Consider the following 17,265-nt stretch of genomic DNA (forward strand, 5'->3'; position numbering starts at 1 on the left):
CACTAGAAGCATCATCAAATAGTTCTGGCCAGCTGGGTCTCACTGCTATAAGTTGATGCTTTGTGGAGAAAGGGCTGTTTTTGTGGGACAGGCAGCCTTGCTGAGAACCCCAGAGATTTCAGCTAAACTCGGAGGCTTTCTTTAGGAGACAGGAGCTTGTTTGATCTTCTTCCTCCAAGGATCCTCTTGTGAGTTTAGCGATATGGAGCTTAATTTCTGTAATCCACTTCCATTTCTTCATTTAATCCATTTCTCCATTAATCCATTTCTTCATTTCTGTGATCCACTCAAAATTTTATTTTGCAAATCCACTCTCTGGCTTCTTGAGATTCTGCCTTTGGTCAATATAATATCAGGCTAGGGATCATCCCCCAGAATCTACCAAGGGTTTTGAACAAAAGTGTGTCACGGGGCTGTGCTTCTCCACCTGTAAGGTGTATATGCATAAGGAGAGGGGATCCAGGAATATTGCAGATCAGAGATAAAGGCAGGGCCTGGGACTCTGCATTTCCAGGATGCTCCCAAGGAAGGTGTATCATTGCTCTTGGTCTAGAAGCAAGCTCTGAGGAGCAGGAGTTTAGAGGATGAGGTATTTGTATTGTTCTGGAACCTGCCAGAACCCAGCAACACTCCTTCTTCCCCTAGCAATTCAGTGAAGTTTTGCAAGCTGTTATCCATCGTTCTGAGCATCTGGTTCACGGCTGCAGGATTCATTCACCTGGTGAGCATCTCATCCAACCCTGTGATGTTGCTGGTGAGCATGCATGTCTTTTCTGTGAAAAATGGAGGCAAATCTCCCGAGCTCCTGTCTCCATCATTGTGATCAGCGTGAGGTCTGTCTTTTTACCTCCTTTGGGTGGGTTTTCTCCACTCCATATTTCTCACAAGCATATATCTCCTGCACTCACAGTATCGATGTGTCTTCTCCAAACTCTCAAAACCTGTTCTTAGAGAAGGATTTAATAAGTGCATTCATCTAAAGTATAAGCAACAGGTAAAATGTATCACTGTATCATAGGGTTTCCAGCAATTTGAAAAAGAATAAAGGATCAGAGAAATAAAGAGATAAAGAAGTAAAGACATAATAAACAATGTTATAAATTATAATGAGTATATTGTATACTTACATATAATATAATAATATAAATAGTAATGTGTGTTTAGTCCCTCAGTCATGTCTGACTCTTTGTGACCCCATGGACTTAACTTTCCCCTATGGAGCCTGCCAGGCTCCTCTGTCCATGGGATTCTCCATGCAGGAATACTAGAGTGGGTTGCCATTTACTTCTCCAATAAATAGTAATAAATGATATAAATATCATTATAAAAAATAAATAGAGAAATAAAGAAATACAGGGTCAGAGAGAATTTCGTACTTAGAAAAGCTGGAGAGTTGCAGGGGGAGCAGTTGCTGAGTTGCAAAGGGGAGTTTGGGGACTTTCTTGGTCCTCCTGGAATCAATCTGTGTATGCAGCTGCCTCCTTTGTCTACAAGAAAGATTAGCTCTCATCTCACATAATCAGCAACATAATAAATGGATTTCAGCAATAGGAAAGAAACTCCTGGACTTAACTGCTCCAGGAAAGTTGAGGAGAGGTCATTAGAAAATGCAGAAGTTAAAGTGGGCTGCTAAAAGCTTGCAAAGGCCTTTGAGAAAAGCAAAGCAAAACAGAAAACAGACCAGAAGTCTTTTCCACTTGAGCTCTTCTCTCAAAAATCCATTTCAAAATAACAAGAAAAAGGAAAAAATAAGTAAAAAAAAAAAAAAAAAAACTTAGCCATGTTCAGTTCATCAAGGAAAATGTCAAACACCAAATGTGTTTGGTGTTTCAAGAAACAAACTACAATGCACAAAATAGGTAAGCAAGAAGTATTTACTTTATAGGGCTCCCCAGGAGGCGCTAGTGGTAAAGAACCCACCTACCAATGCAGGGGATGAAGGAGACGTGGGTTCGATCCTTGGCTCAGGAAGGTCCCCTGGAGAAGGAAATGGCAACCCATTCCAGTATGCTTGTCTGAGAAATCCCATGGACAGAGGAGCCTGGTGGGCTACCGTCCAAGGGGTCACAAAGAGTTGGGCACAACTGAGCAGATTTATATATTCATATATATCTGTATATTTACTTTATAGCACAGGGAGTTATATTCAATATCTTGTAATAACCTATAATGAAAAATTATCAGAAGAAGATCACTGAATCACTGCGATGTATACCTGAAATGAACATAATATTATAAATCAACTGTACATCAATTAAAGAAGAAAGGAATTATGAAGGCTGCCACATCCTTCCTCCTCTTGCAGGCAGGAGACAGTTTTCCCTGAGAAATGTCACAGTAGTAAAGGTAGATTCCTACATCTAGAAGGTCAGCCCAAGGGCGTGGGTCCACCCCGGGAGAAGCAGTCACCAGTCTCCCTGTAGAGACCTGTTGGCCCTCACAGAACAGAGGGCAAGAGGATGCTAAAGGAGAAACCATGGTGACAAGGGTTTGTTTTTGTTTTTTTGCTTTCAGTAGCAATTACCAGGCTGAATGGGGCCTGCAGCCCTATTTATTGGCCCTAACATGCTTTGCATTTTGTGTTTGCTATTTTTGTATTGGTCGCTAACCTTTTTATTTTTATTTTTTAATGTATTGATTTAATTGGAGGCTAATTACTTTATACTATTGTAGTGATTTTTGCCATACACTGACATGAATCAGCCATGGGTGTACATGTGTTACCCATCCTGAACCCCGCACCCACCTCCCTCCCCATCCCATCCCTCAGGGTCATCCCAGTGTACCAGCCCCGAGCACCCTGTCTCATGCATCAAACCTGGACTGGCGATCTGTTTCACATATGATAATATACATGTTGCCAACCTTTTTAAAAGGAAGTCACATTAAAAACCCAGACTTTGGGGTTCTTTGCAAAAACACACATTTCTGGCAACCTGCTCTCAGAAGGCCACCTGCAGTCCTAGTGGATTAGCTGCACCCTAGACATACCACACGGAGAAGGCAATGGCACCCCACTCCAGTACTCTTGCCTGCAAAATCCCATGGACGGAGGAGCCTGGTGGGTTGCAGTCCATGGGGTCGCTAAGAGTCGGACACGACTGAGCGACTTCACTTTCACTTTTCACTTTCATGCACTGGAGAAGGAAATGACAACCCACTCCAGTGTTCTTGCCTGGAGAATCCCAGGGATGGGGGAGCCTGGTGGGCTGCTGTCTATGGGGTCGCACAGAGTCGGACACGACTGAAGCGACTAGCACATACCACAAAGCTTCCCAGGTTACGCTAGTGGTAAAGAACCCACCTGCCAATATAGGAGACCTAAAAGATGAGGGTTTGATCCCTGGGAAGGTCTCCTGGAGAAGGAAACGGCAATCCACTCCTTGCTAGAATCCACATTCTTGCTAGGAGAATCCCATGGACAGAGGAGCCTGGAGTCTCAAAGAGTTGGACATGACTGAAAAGACTTAGCACAAATGCCATTGCCTCAGTTGCTCTTTTTGTTTAATGTAAAAAAAAAAAAGCTGATAAACTTTTAGTTTCCTTAAAACGTGAAGACACGAGGAACTAAGATCCTGCGTGTGTGTGGCCAAAAAAAAAAAAAGTGAAGACTAATCGGGAAAATCAGAGGAAACATTTATCAGAGTTTCTTTTTTTAATTAAAGTATAGTTTCCATACAATATTATATCATTTACAGGTGTACAATATAGCGATTCACAATTTTAAAGATTGTGCACCATTTACAGTCATATCCAACTCTTTGCGACCCCGGGCTCCTCTGTCCATAGGATTCTCCAGGCAAGAATACTGGAGTGGGTTGCCATTTCCTTCTCCTGAAGATCTTCCCAGGAATCAAACCCACGTCTCTTATGTCTCCTGCATTGACAGGTGGGTTTCTTACTGCTAGTGCCACCTGGGAAGCCTTCAGGATAGCAATTCACAATTTTTTAAGATTATGCTGCATTTATAGTTACTATCAAACATTGGCTACATCCCCCATTTTATACAGTGTGTCCTTGCAGCTTATTTCAGAGTTACTTTTTAATCACTGAAAATATTTTTCCAGGGAGAGAGGAAAAATAATCTGGAAAGTTTCTTTGCGCTTCCTTATGCATCAACATCCATGTGCATAAGCTCCCTGACATGAAGTGACCGTGTAACTGTGTATTTTCTCATGATGATCCTGATCTGTTGTAAAATGAGACTGAATAATAAGTGCTCAGCCTGACAGCCTCCGAGTCCCATGGCTCCACGGTTGGATGAGGTACCCACAGGAAAGGAAAAGAGAGGTTGTCAGCCATTTTCTCCAGAGAGCATCCCATTGTGGGCTCAAGTTACATGCCCCCTCAGATCTGAGCAATAATCACAAGGAAGGGAAACATGACTTCACAATCATTACCCACAATCTGCAAAACTTTGGATGGGACACACGACTTCACAATCACTACCCACGATCTGCACACCCTTCACAGCAACCTGGGAATCATGTACTATTTCATTTGGATTGAATTAAGTGAAACAAATCCAGTGTTTTGCTTTTTCTTTATAAACGTTCCCTTGGAGTCCATTTACAGACCTTGCCTGAGTCTTCTTTCTTTGGACAGGTGGAAAACTCCGGTGATCCTTGGCTCCAAGGGAGAAATTCACAGACCATTTCATTCTTTGAGTCCATTTACCTGATCATGGCAACAATGTCAACTGTCGGTTTTGGAGATGTGGTACCCAAGACATACCTAGGACGGATTTTCATCATAGTCTTCACCCTCGGGAGTTTGGTGAAGAGTATTTCCTATATCTTTTGAATATCACTTACATACACCCAAAACATTTGGTTAATGGGGAGAAATAAAGTGATGTAGGTTTAAGAGCAAGTGTTGCGTTGTTCAGAGCAGGTGTCAAATGAAAATGAAGGGATAAATGAATCCCATGTTTTTCAGACTGCATCCTCTGGAGCCCATGACATAATTGCTTGATTGCCAGGGATGAAGGTAGTAAATAAAGGAGAGCAGACCTTCCTAATTAGCCTCTACACTGATCGGAGCAACCTCATCTTCCTTCATCTTTTGCCCATCAGATTAAAGTCTTTCTTCCAAGGAGGAAGGGGACTTGAGGTTTGATCTGCTGGATGTAGTGTTCTTTCCAGCTCAGATGAGTAAGCTCTCTCCACACCAACATTTTACTACAGATAAGGGAACATCTGTGTTTGGTTCAGGAGTGTGTCCAGGACAAAGGAAGCCTCCTTTTTCCGTGACTTTACTTTCAATTCTTTAAAGACCATCCCAGAGTTCTCCATTCTACCTTTCGTTTTTTAACTTTTTATTTTGTATTGGAGTATGACCAATTAACAATGTTGTGATAGTTTTGGGTGGACCGCAAAGGGACTCAGCCATACATATACATGTGCCCTTTCTCCCCCAAACTCCCCTCCCATCCAGTCCAGTCTACTTTTCTGACATCCCGCTGTCCACATAATTGTTACATCCCTTCATTTCTATCATTTTCCCTTAGTGGGGTTCCACTCTGTCCCATTGCTTTTTTTTCCCCAAAGCCCCAAATAGGATCAAATGGAAGAGTCAGAAGGGCCTTTAGAGGTGATGGCAGGACCAAATGGATGGGGAGGTTGTCTTACTGCTTGTCTTTGCTTTCATCTTTTTGAAGGCTGAAATGCATTCTGTTGAATTTTAACCAAGTCCAAAGCCTGAAGTAAAGGAAGAAATTTCTTTAATTTTAAACTGTGCTTTAAAAAGCACGGTTCATAGTCATGTCTTTGTTATAAGAAAGAATATTTTATGGACCTTCCTTCTCCTTTGTCATCTTGGAATTTTGGAGTATCCTTGGACATAGTGAGACCTAAGGTTTTATTTGCTGATCATTTCTAGGTACTGTTCGCCAACTATGTCCCCGAAATGGTGGAACTTCTTGCCAACGAGAGGAAATATACCAGTTCCTATGAAGTGGTCAAAGGGAAGAAGTAAGTAGCTTTACGGCATAATTTCTGCAGTTTGAGATACTCTGCTGGTCACTGTCTCTTTCTGAACACTATTGCCTGGCCTAGGTGGATGTATGGGCAAGGTCCTCACTCCCTAAAAGAGGGCTGTGCTAGAGTAGATACCACGAGAAGATGATATTTGCCACTTGATTCACGTATCTAGAGACACGTAAGAATTAAATCAGTTAAAATTATTACAGATATGTTGTCATTCAGTGTCAAATGTTGATTGTGCCAGTATTTGCACATTCCTTATCATGACTGTTCTCTTAGATCCATTACTAATGGTTTTATTCATTCTAATCATGTGGTTGACTCATGACTAATTTTACATAATTGATCAAGTTAAAGTCATGGTTTGAATTGAAAATAATTCAATTCAGTCATCTCAGCCCAAACTCCCGTAAAGCTTGTGGGGCTCATGACAGAAAGAGGTTTGCTCGAGTGAGGAGGAGTCTCTTTTCTTCAGTCCTTCACAGATTGCCTGTTCTGTCCACACCACAGCCATTTGTTCCCAGGAGCAAAGTGAAGTCAGAGTTACTTTTACACGATTTCTCAGTGGATGTATGTTACCTCCATTGCCATCGTGGTTTTTCACACCTAATAGAAAGGTCAAACCAGTCAATCTTAAAGGAAATCAACCCTGAATATTCATTGAAAGGACTGATGCTGAAGCTGAAACTCCAATACTTTGGCCACCTGATGCGAAGTGCCGACTCAATGGAAAAGACCCTGATACTGGGGAAGATTGAAGGCAGGAGGAGAAGAGGGTGGCAGAGGATGAGATGGTTGGATGGCGTCACTGACTGTATGGACATGACTTTGAGCAAACTCTGGGAGACAGTGAAGGACAGGGAAGCCTGATGTGCTGCAGTCCATGAGGTCATGGAGAGTCAAACATGACTTAGTGACTGAACAAGAAGAAGATAATGAATTGGAGATCTTAAATTTGGAACAATTCTTACCTGCTGTTGAGGAAAGAGGCACAGTGGAGATGAGCTCCTATGGAATGATGTCTTAACACAGTTGGATAAAAACCAAGATTGACTCAGGAGTAGGGAGAGAAAATAAAAAGCCAAGATGAATGAAAAACAAATATTGAAAACAATGAAATGAACTAAATAAGCCAAAATCTGACCTGGCCCATCTGAAGAAAGGGATAAAACATGCCAAGTCAGTGAGGTCTGAAAAATTTAAGTTTGAGGCTAAAATTAGACTTTCAGCTTCTTACATAACTAATAGGGTGGAGTGGAACAGCTTCCTTATGTGTACTAAGCCTAAGGAAACTGACAGCTCTTTTTCACTGTAAAGGTTACATGCATAGATTTGTGGGCCACTCTGAGATGTCTCTCCACTGGACTCACTGTTTTTGTGGCTACTGGGTAATTTTAGATACAGGAGATAAACCAAAATAACCTGGATTCTGGTGCTGCTCAACCATACTATGTGACTGTGGGAAAATCAGTGAGACTTTCCAATGATCAGTGGTTTGTCAGTGAAAAAAGACTACACCAGCCAATCAGGAGTCAAGTGGAAAATCAAGTGTAATGAACACACGTGCACGTCCATCATAGGTTGTAAATAAGCAAGAAAAATCTAGCGGTTGCAATAGTTGCCCACATATGCCTAAAAAGTTATGTGCAATTCAAAGTGTAGAATCATTCCCTACAGAATCTGAGCCTGCTTTTGTATATTAGAGATGTAGTCTTTGGTGTTTTTAAATTTAAAATCTTGGTGGAACATATACCAGCTTTATTTAAAACTAAGTTTAAGCTACGTTCAGTTCAGTTCAGTCGCTCAGTCATGTCAGACTCTCTGCAACCCCACAGACTGCAGCATGCCAGGCCTCCCTGTCCATCACCAACTCCCGGAGCTTGCTTAAACTCATGTCCATCGAGTCGGTGATGCCATCCAACCATTTCATCCTCTGCCATCCCCTTCTTCTCCTACCTCCAATCCTTCCCAGCATCAGGGTCTTTTCCAATGAGTCAAGTCTTTGCATGAGGTAGCCAAAGTATTGGAGTTTCAGCTTTAGCATCAGTCCTTCCAAAGAAATCCCAGGGCTGATCTCCTTTAGAATGGACAGGTTGGATCTCCTTGCAGTCCAAAGGACTCTCAAGAGTCTTCTCCAATACCACAGTTCAAAAGCATCATTTCTTCGGCACTCAGCTTTCTTTATAGCCCAACCCTCACATCCATACATGACCACTGGAAAAACCATAGCCTTGACTAGACAGACCTTTGTTGGCAAAGTAATGTCTCTGCTTTTTTAACATGCTATTTAAGAGTCCATCTCTAAATCTAGACTGGAAGATGCTACTGTTCCTGGGATGACCCGCCACACCTTGCTCTCACTCTCTAGGTTCATCGTGGTGTGTGGAAACATCACTGTGGACAGTGTGATGGCTTTCCTGAGGAACTTTCTCCGCCACAAAGCAGGGGAGATCAACACTGAGATTGTATTCCTGGGAGAGTAAGTATATCTGTACGGCCCATGAGTGGGGGACACTTAAAATATGTGCAAATATTTTTAATGGAAGAAAATTGCCCTTCCGCCATTGATCTTTAAAAGTAGGAAGTAATTAATCAGCAAAAAGTAAAGAAAAAGCAGTTCATGACGAGAGTTAACCTATGAAAATATTATTCTGGACTATAAATTGCCGGATTTTTTTTCTGTACAGGTTTTAATATTATTTAAGTGATTGAAAAAGACTGATGCTGCGAAAAGCTGAAGGCAAAAGGATAAGGGAGTGCCAGAGGAGGAGGTGGTTAGATAGCATCACCAACTCAATGGACATGAATTTGAGCAAACTCCGGGAGAGAGTGGAGGACAGAGGAGCCTGGAGTGCTGCAGTCCGTGGGGTCACACAGAGTCAGAAGCAACTTAGTGACTAAGTAACAACAACAATAGCATGTATTATTATGTATAACCATAATCTTGTGCGCTAGTCTGGTGCAATTCATGGTTATTATTCTGTCAGTTCTCAGAATTGCAAATGCAAAGTCCAGCTGGACGCAGAAGGCATGTGTTTGTTCTTTGTGGTTTATCTTTTTATGACCAGAGTCCAAGTCAAATATTTTGTGAAACACTGGTAAGTGCCTTTTTAACACAAAAAGAGTTTTAAGTAGGCAAAATGGTTTCTAATTGTTCTGTATTTACAATTTTGGTTCCTAATGAGGTTGAGCAATTTTTGTGTTTTGAAGATTTGCTGATTTTTTTGGAATTCTCTTCATTTCTTTTATGTAAGGAGGGTTGTCTGTTACTTCACTGACTTTTAAGCACTTAGTATACTTTTATAGTAGCTTTTTTGTGTCATATGTTGTAAATTTCCCTCCCCTTTGTCTTTTAATTTTTGTGTGTGCTTTTATCTTAAGGAAGAAGCATTCAATTTACACAGATTCCAATCTATCAACTCTTTCCCTTTTGACTTCTTGCCTTTCTGATGTTCTTTGATCTGTCTGTTCTAAAATTAAGTAACTATTTTAGGTTTTTATATTGAAATATTTTGTATTTAAGCTCTCTGGAATTGACTTTGTGTAATTTATAGGGAGGGCTCAGTGATTAAAAAAAAAAATCCAGCTGCCAATAACAGGAGATGCGACAGATATGATTCAATCCCGGGGTTGGAAAGACCCCATGGAGAAGGAAATGGCAACCTGCTCCAGTATTATTGCCTGGTAAATCCCAGAGACAGAAGAATCTTGTCTGCTACAGTCCAAGGGGTTGCAAAGAGTCAGGCACAACTGAGCACGCACACACGCGAATGTGTAGAGAACTAACTTCTTTATTTTTCTAAATTGTCAATCCATATCCAGAGATCACTCACTAAAGTCAAGCAGCTATGAGATGACATTTTGGTCTTATCCATGATTGCATGTGGGGTCACCTCAGCCTTCTTCATGCCTTTCGTAGTTGAACACTGTACTCTTTACATTATGACACCTTCAACCAACCGTTACCTTAGGCTCTCGGTTATGAGATGACCAGTAAGCCTTCTGAATTCCTTTATGGTGCTGCGGATAGATAGCCAAGAGTTCTGCTTCAGAATCATTGTCATGCCTGTCTTTTCAGCAATTTTGCATTGCTAGGCCCCTGATTTAAAACATAGTAAACAAACAAAAGACCTAAAGTGTTAAAACCAGTGATAAAACACTAATAATTGTAATCCAGTTGAGACAGAGAGGAAATCATTAAATGTATGGAAAGTTACATCTTTTACCCACTGCTGTATTTTCATAGAATAACGTAGGTTATTGTAGGTACTTGTCAAGATAATGATTGAAATGTCTTAAATGGCACAAACATTGGGAGTGGCTTGTCCAGACTCTGTCAATTACATCTATATTCTGAAGACTCCCCTTCATAGCTCAGTTGGTAAAGAATCTGCTTGCAATGCAGGAGACCCTGGTTCAATTCATGAGTTGGGAAGATCTGCTGGAGAAGGGATAGGCTACCCACTCCAGTATTCTTGGGCTTTTCTTGTGGCTCAGCTGGTAAAGAATCTGCCTACAATGCGGGAGACCTGGGTTCGATCCCTGGGTTGGGAAGATCCCCTGGAGAAGGGAACGGCTACCCACTCCAGTATTCTGGCCTGGAGAGTTCCATGGACTATATAGTCCATGGGGTCACAAAGAGTCGGACATAACTGAGCAACTTTCACTTCACTTTCTGAAGACTCCAAAATTGATATCCCCACTGGACATTCTTTCTGGCTTCATAGTCACACAGCTAGTAGCTTACTGGATATTTCCATCCCAGTGTTTCAAAGACCCCTCAGACTCAGCATTTTCAAAAGTAAATTCATCATCTCAAGTCCAGCTTTCCCATCTCACAAGGCAAATTAAAAATAAAACAAGAAAGAAAGCAAATAGCATTACTTATCTCAGCAAGTGGCATCTCATCAATGCCAGTCCTTAAAACAGAAAACTAAGCGTAGTCTTGGACATTCCTTTCTTCCTCAGACCCTGTGTACGTGTCCTAATTCTGTTGCTATCATTTCATCTGCCCTGAAGGTGAGAGTGCTGGCTACTCAGTCATGTCTGACTCTTCGACCCCATGGACTGTATATAGCCCGCCAGGCTCCGCTATCATAACCCGATTCAAAGTTCCTATCTTGTCTCTCTTGAACTTCTATAAAGGCTACTTTATTGATCTGTTCTTTTTGCTCAGAAGCTCTCCTACTGGATGTGAATGGTTTATTTTCATGCCCCAGCACTCAGAGTCCTTCTCTGGCCAAACTGTCTAAGTTAGCCTGTTGGAATCCTCCTATCTCATCACTCCATTTGTTGGCTTTAAAGTGATTATCACAGTCTGTAATTCTGGTGGACTTTCCTTTGATGACAAAGTTCACGTTGCCTTTCCTCACTGTACATTCATACTGCTTCTCTCAGTGAATCCGGGCTGGCCTTTGACTTAACTTGATATAGAGAATGTAGCAGACGGAAACAGTGGTAGGTTGTTTTTTTTTTTTTTTTTTTTTTTAATAACTACCAGAAATACCTCCCAGCTGTTTACACACATTCTCTTCCTCCCATCAAGAATGGAGTCTTCTAATCTCCTTTCTCTTGATCTGAGCTGGCCTTTTGACTCCTTTTAACCTGTGAAATATATGTAAATGACCAAGCCAGTTAAAGAACCAAGCCATAAGAAGCCTGGGCGCTTCTGCACTCAGTATTTTGACGCCATGGAACACTATGTGAGAAGTTCAGCTGCTCTGAAGGGCATGAGGGCCATGCAGCTGCCAGCTCCTCCGGAAGTCCAGCCGAGGGAATGGACGTGTGTGTGTGTGTGTGTGTGTGTGTGTGTGTATGTTTATTAGCTGCTCAGTTGTGTCTCACTCTTTGTGACCCCATGGGAATTCTCTGGGCAAGAATCCTGGAGTGGGTTGCCATTCCCTTCTCCAGAGGATCTTCCTGACCCAAGGATCAAACCCCGGTCTTCTGTATTACAGGCAGATTCTCTATCATCTGAGCCACAAATTTCAGCTCTAATGGACATGTAAGTGATACTTTTTCAGAAATTGTTCCCACTAGGGTTCTCAGCTAAACACAGTCACGTACTTGACTCCAATGAAACCACCCAGCTGAGCTCAGTCAAACACAAATATTGATTTGTTATTCTTTGTATTGAATGTATGCATCCTATGTACTTTGTATACATGCAATTTTTCACAATTAAATGAAAAAGTAAAAACTTCCTAGAACCAAAAAATGATATCAGTTGTCAGATTGGAAAGGTACCGTAATGCTGATCAGGATAAAGGAAAACCGTGTACACACAGGCACATTGTCATCACACATTAAATCATGTACATACAGGCACATTGTCATTACATGTAAGAGACACCTAATTCAACAATCATTGGGGGGTGGAGCAGATCCATGTAGGAATCCAGAAGATAGAACTGCTCCAGAAGGCAACATATGAACATGCACATCAATAGCAAAATGTTGTTGTTCAGTTGTTAAGTCGTGTTCCACTCTGCATCCCCACGAACTGCAGCACACCAGGCTTCCTGCCCTTCACTATCTCCCTGAGTTTGCTCAAACTCATGTCCATTGCACTGGTGATGCTGTCTAACCATCTCATCCTCTGCTGCCCCCGTTTCCTTTCACCTTCAGTCTTCCCCAGCATCAAGGCCTTTTCCAACGAGTCAGCTCTTGGCACCAGCTGACCATTATACTGGGACTTCAATGCTTACTACCAAATATTTAATCTCTTACAGTTTTTTCCAGCCTTACTACTCAGAGATAATTAACCTCTTTCATTTTTAATATTTCTTTTAAGTTTAAATTTATGTTTTATCACTCTTTGGACTCCTCAGTTGTACACAGTATTTACTCATCACCTGATATTTTTCAGATGAATATTATTCAGCCCTCTGCACCGCTTTGTCTCCTTCACTTGTTCCAACAGAGTTATCTTCTAATTTGTAATTACAGCAGCAATGAGTATTTATATCATTATGGCTAATAAATGTTGGTTTTATGATAACAGTACATTTCCTCAAATTTGTTTTTTTTTTCAGTATGTAGTGGTCACCTCATTTTCATATGTGTATCATTAAATATTTTCCAATATCCACATCACATGCGTAGCAATAAATATTTTCTAATTTCTTCAACATTAAATAATTTCATAAGAGTAAAAGTTAAGTGAAAAATTCCCAACAGTTGTGCATGGGTCATTGGAGCATAGATAATAATTAAGTACCATGTTTAAAACTCTTTATCCTAAATTATAACTCAGAAAATTACACAGAATTACAGCGTACATTAAAATGAATTATTGTGATGCAAACATCCATGTAACCATCACCAAAATCAAGATATATTCTATTGCCAGCTTTGCAGCAAAACCCTCCCCGTCTGTTGCCCCATCTTTAGCTCCTAGAGGTAATTATGATTTTGACTTGATACCTTACATTTATTAATTCATATCTCCTGACATTTTTCCTGTTTTTAAACTCACAAAAATGGGATACAGATTGATTTACCTCAATATTGCGTTTGTGAGATCCGTCCTTGTTGCAGCTGGGTATAGCGGTACCTATTCATTTTCATTGCTGTGCGGTAAAGCATTCCATTATGTGAATACACCACAATTTTTCTTAATCCGTTCTACTGTTGGTTGACATTTCTCCTCAATTTCGGCTATTATGAAGAATGTTGCTTTGAAAGTTCTTGTATATGTGCCCTGGTCCCCAGGAGTAAAGCTGCAGGGTACTAAATCTTCCTGTAATAGAACTGTCAGTCGTCCAGAATGCTTTTTCTGTCTTGTCTGCACTTCCCCAGCAGCCCTGAGAGTGCCTGCTGCCCTGTAGCCTTACTACCAGTTAAAACGTAACTTCCCACCCTACCTGATGCTTGGATACATCAGTCTTCTTCATTTGAGCCATTCATTCTTCAGAATAGCATTTGTAAGACATTGTCTCATATTGTGGTTTTTCATCTCGTTTTTCTGGTTGGTAATGAGGTCAAGAATATATTCAAATGTATAAGCCATTTGGATTCCTTCTTATGAAATTACTGTTATCCTGCCCCTTTTTTAAAAAATTGGAGTGTAGTTGATTGATAGCATTGTATTAGTTTCTGGTGTACAGCAAGGTGATTAAGTTATACGTATATATACATATTCTTCTTCATATTGGTTTCCATTATGCTTTTCCCCCCTCATTTTTATCCTGAATTAAATATAGATCTGCCAGTAACAAATTCTGTTATTTAAATGTAAAGACATCTTGATTTTGTTCTCATTCTTAAAGATGATTTTATGAATATAGGGTCTTAAACTGCTACCTTTCATCTTGGAGAACCATGAAGTATTATTCTGTTGATTTCCTGGTTTTGTTATTGCTATTAAGAAGTCTGTTCAATGATCTTTAATGAATTTTCTTCTCAAAAGACCATAATGAAAGTGAAAGTCACTCAGTTGTGACCAACTCTTTGCAACCCCATGGACTGTAGCCTGTCAGGCTCCTCTGTCTGTGGAATTCTCCAGGCAAGAATACTGGAGTGGGTAGCCTTTCCCTTTCCAGGGGATCTTCCCGACCCAGAGATCAAACCTAGGTCTTGTACATCACAGGTGCATTCTTTACAATCTGAGCTACCAGAGAAGCCCAAGAATATTGGAGTGGGTAGCCTATTCCTTCTCCAGGGGGTCTTCCTGACCCAGGGATCAAACCAGGGTCTCCAGTATTGCAGGTAGATTCATAAAAGATTATATGTAGTACTTAATATGAAAGTATGTTATACTTTGACTATGATGTGTGTAGATTTGAATTTCTGATAATTTATTGTGCTTGGACATGAGTTTGAGTAAACTGCAGGAGTTGGTGATGGACAGGGAGGCCTGACGTGCTGCAGTCCATGGAGTTGCAAAGAGTCAGACACGACTGACTGACTGAACTGAACTGATTGTGCTTGGTATTCATGAATCTTTCTGAGTCTCCAGATCAGTGTTTTCCACCATTTTTGGCAGATTCTCAATTATTTCTTCAAATATTGCCCTTGTCACTATGTTCTTCATCCTCCTTTCCTGGGGATTCAATTTTACGTGAATGAGTCCTTTTTCTTCACTGTACCAAATGTATTTCTTATCTTCTTTTTTATATTTCCCTTCTTTTTTTGTATCTTGGTATTACGTTCTGGATAATTTATTCTGACCTACCTTCCAGTTTACTACTTCTCTCTTTGTGTTTAATCAGTTTACAAACTCACTCATTGAGTTTTTCATTTCAGTTATTGTATTTTTTAGTTTTCTAGAGTTTCTATTTGGTTCTGTTTCAGATATTCTGTTTTTAGATTCTTGTGTTCCAGGCTTATCATTTATTTCAATAAAATAAATATAATTATGTTGTAATTTGTGACTAGTAATTTGATGCCTAGAGTCTTTATTTTTTTTTTCCAGCTGACCTTTAGCATGGTGATAGCATGTTTCACACGTTTATTTTATTTATTTATTATTTTTCAATCTTATAGGAATTTTTAAAATTAATTTTATTGGCATATAGCTGCTTTACAATGCTGCGTTAGTTTCTACTTTACAGCAAATGAATCAGCTATATATGTACATATATCCGCTTCCTTTTGGACTTCCGGCTCAGATCACCACAGTGCATTTAGTAGTGCTCCCTGTGCTATAGAGTATGTTCTTGTTAGTTACCTATTTTATACATAGTATCAATACTGTGTACTTGTCAATAAGTCTTTGGTTTTTATTGTCAGTTATTTTTACTGGATGTTACACATAGTATCTTGTTTTTTGCGTGTGCTTTCTTATCATAGATTATGTGCTGACTCTTATGTTAAAAAATATATGTAGATAACTTGTGGCCTAGAAAAATATTACATTCTTACAGAAAGGGTATTTCTTTACTTCTTCCAAGTACAATGGGGCACTTCTGTCTCAAGACCACATAAATCCAAATTCAAGGCTTGAGGTTCTTTGTACTATGCAGGCGACAAGCTAAGGATGGAAGTCTTATCTGAAAACTAGCTTATTCAGTTTTACACTTCTATGTCTCCATACTTCAGTTATGCCAGGTTAAAATTTGGAGGCGTTATCAAACTCTTCATTTTGTACATCAGCAGAGCTGTTGCCCTGTGATACCACCAGCTGACATTTAGCATGGTGATGGCATGGTTCACATGTTTATTTTACTTATTTATTCTTTTTCAATTTATAGGAATTTTTAAAATTAATTTTATTGGCGTATAGTTGCTTTACAATGCTGCATTAGTTTCTACTTTACAGCAAAATGAATCAGCTATATATGTTAGCTCATTTTGGTTAGTGCTTCTTCTGAATTACTCAGTGCTTTCAGGGGGTGGAAAAAAAAGAAAAACAAAACCAGACTTAACCTCTAAGACCTTGATTTGTTCTCAGTTTTGGCCTGGTAATTATTCATGGTCTGGTTTTATCTCTTATGATTTATTAGGAGATGTTTTCATATTTCATCTAGTATTTTTATTTTTATATATCCTCAGTAGAAGACTGGCTGAAGTTACCTAATTTACTGTTCCTAGAAACAGAAGTTCCACCTCTAGTGATATTTAATATATGGGAATATGCAAAGCTCTCACTTGTCCACATATGTTTTAAGGGAACAAAGGAAGTTTTAGTCAAGAGGATTGATAATTCTCTTTTACTCAGAGAATTTCAAAATATTGCAGTTGGTAGTGGGCCAGATGATAAAAGTGTTATATAGTCTATCGTAAGGATTTGGCTTTAAGGAAGTTGTCTTTTCTCCAAGTCAGTTCTGAATTCTTGGTGATTTTGAGCAGAGGGATGACATGATCAGATTTAGTTTTCTTTCTTGGTGTTGAGAAATTGGAATTGGATTTATCATAATTCTTACAACAGCCTTAGTAACTGACTTACACATAAGCACATTGTGGTTATTTAATTTTCTGATTAGTTCGTTTTAATAATGTTCTAAGCCCAGTACATGAACTCACCAGGCTTCCTAGGTGCTGCTAGTGGTAAAGAACCCCCCACCAATGCAGGAGACATAAGAGATGTGGGTTCAATCCTGGGTCAGGAAGATCCCATGGAGGAGGGCATGGCAACCCACTCCAGTATTCTTGCCTGGAGAATCCCCATGAATAGAGGAGCCTGGCAGGTTACAGTCCATAGGGTTGCAAAGAGTTGCCACAACTCAAATGACAACCCAGCACAGCATGTATGAAGTCACCATCAATACAAAATTTAGGACACAATCTATATCTAACTATGTGGTCTTTCCCACATTTCATCCTGCTCTCAGTTTTTTGT

The 17,265-nt window shown here is 40.1% G+C and overlaps 1 protein-coding gene across 5 annotated transcripts in view; it reads left to right on the forward strand.

Annotated features, from left to right (window-relative positions):
- The window catches only part of KCNU1 (potassium calcium-activated channel subfamily U member 1), a 146,436-nt gene that overhangs the window by 23,880 nt on the left and 105,291 nt on the right, over positions 1-17,265 (forward strand). For all 5 annotated transcript variants that reach the window (XR_009734066.1, XR_009734067.1, XM_061404456.1 and 2 more), the window contains exons 7-10: positions 646-721; positions 4,606-4,776; positions 5,881-5,972; positions 8,353-8,463. Coding sequence is in view for 3 of the 5 variants with exons in the window: in XM_061404456.1 (XP_061260440.1) it covers positions 646-721; positions 4,606-4,776; positions 5,881-5,972; positions 8,353-8,463 (450 nt within the window). In the remaining 2 variants the exon portion in view is untranslated. The remainder of the gene's footprint in view (positions 1-645; positions 722-4,605; positions 4,777-5,880; positions 5,973-8,352; positions 8,464-17,265) is intronic.

Source organism: Bos javanicus, chromosome 27 (assembly GCF_032452875.1).
Source record: "Bos javanicus breed banteng chromosome 27, ARS-OSU_banteng_1.0, whole genome shotgun sequence".
NCBI lineage: Eukaryota > Metazoa > Chordata > Mammalia > Artiodactyla > Bovidae > Bos > Bos javanicus.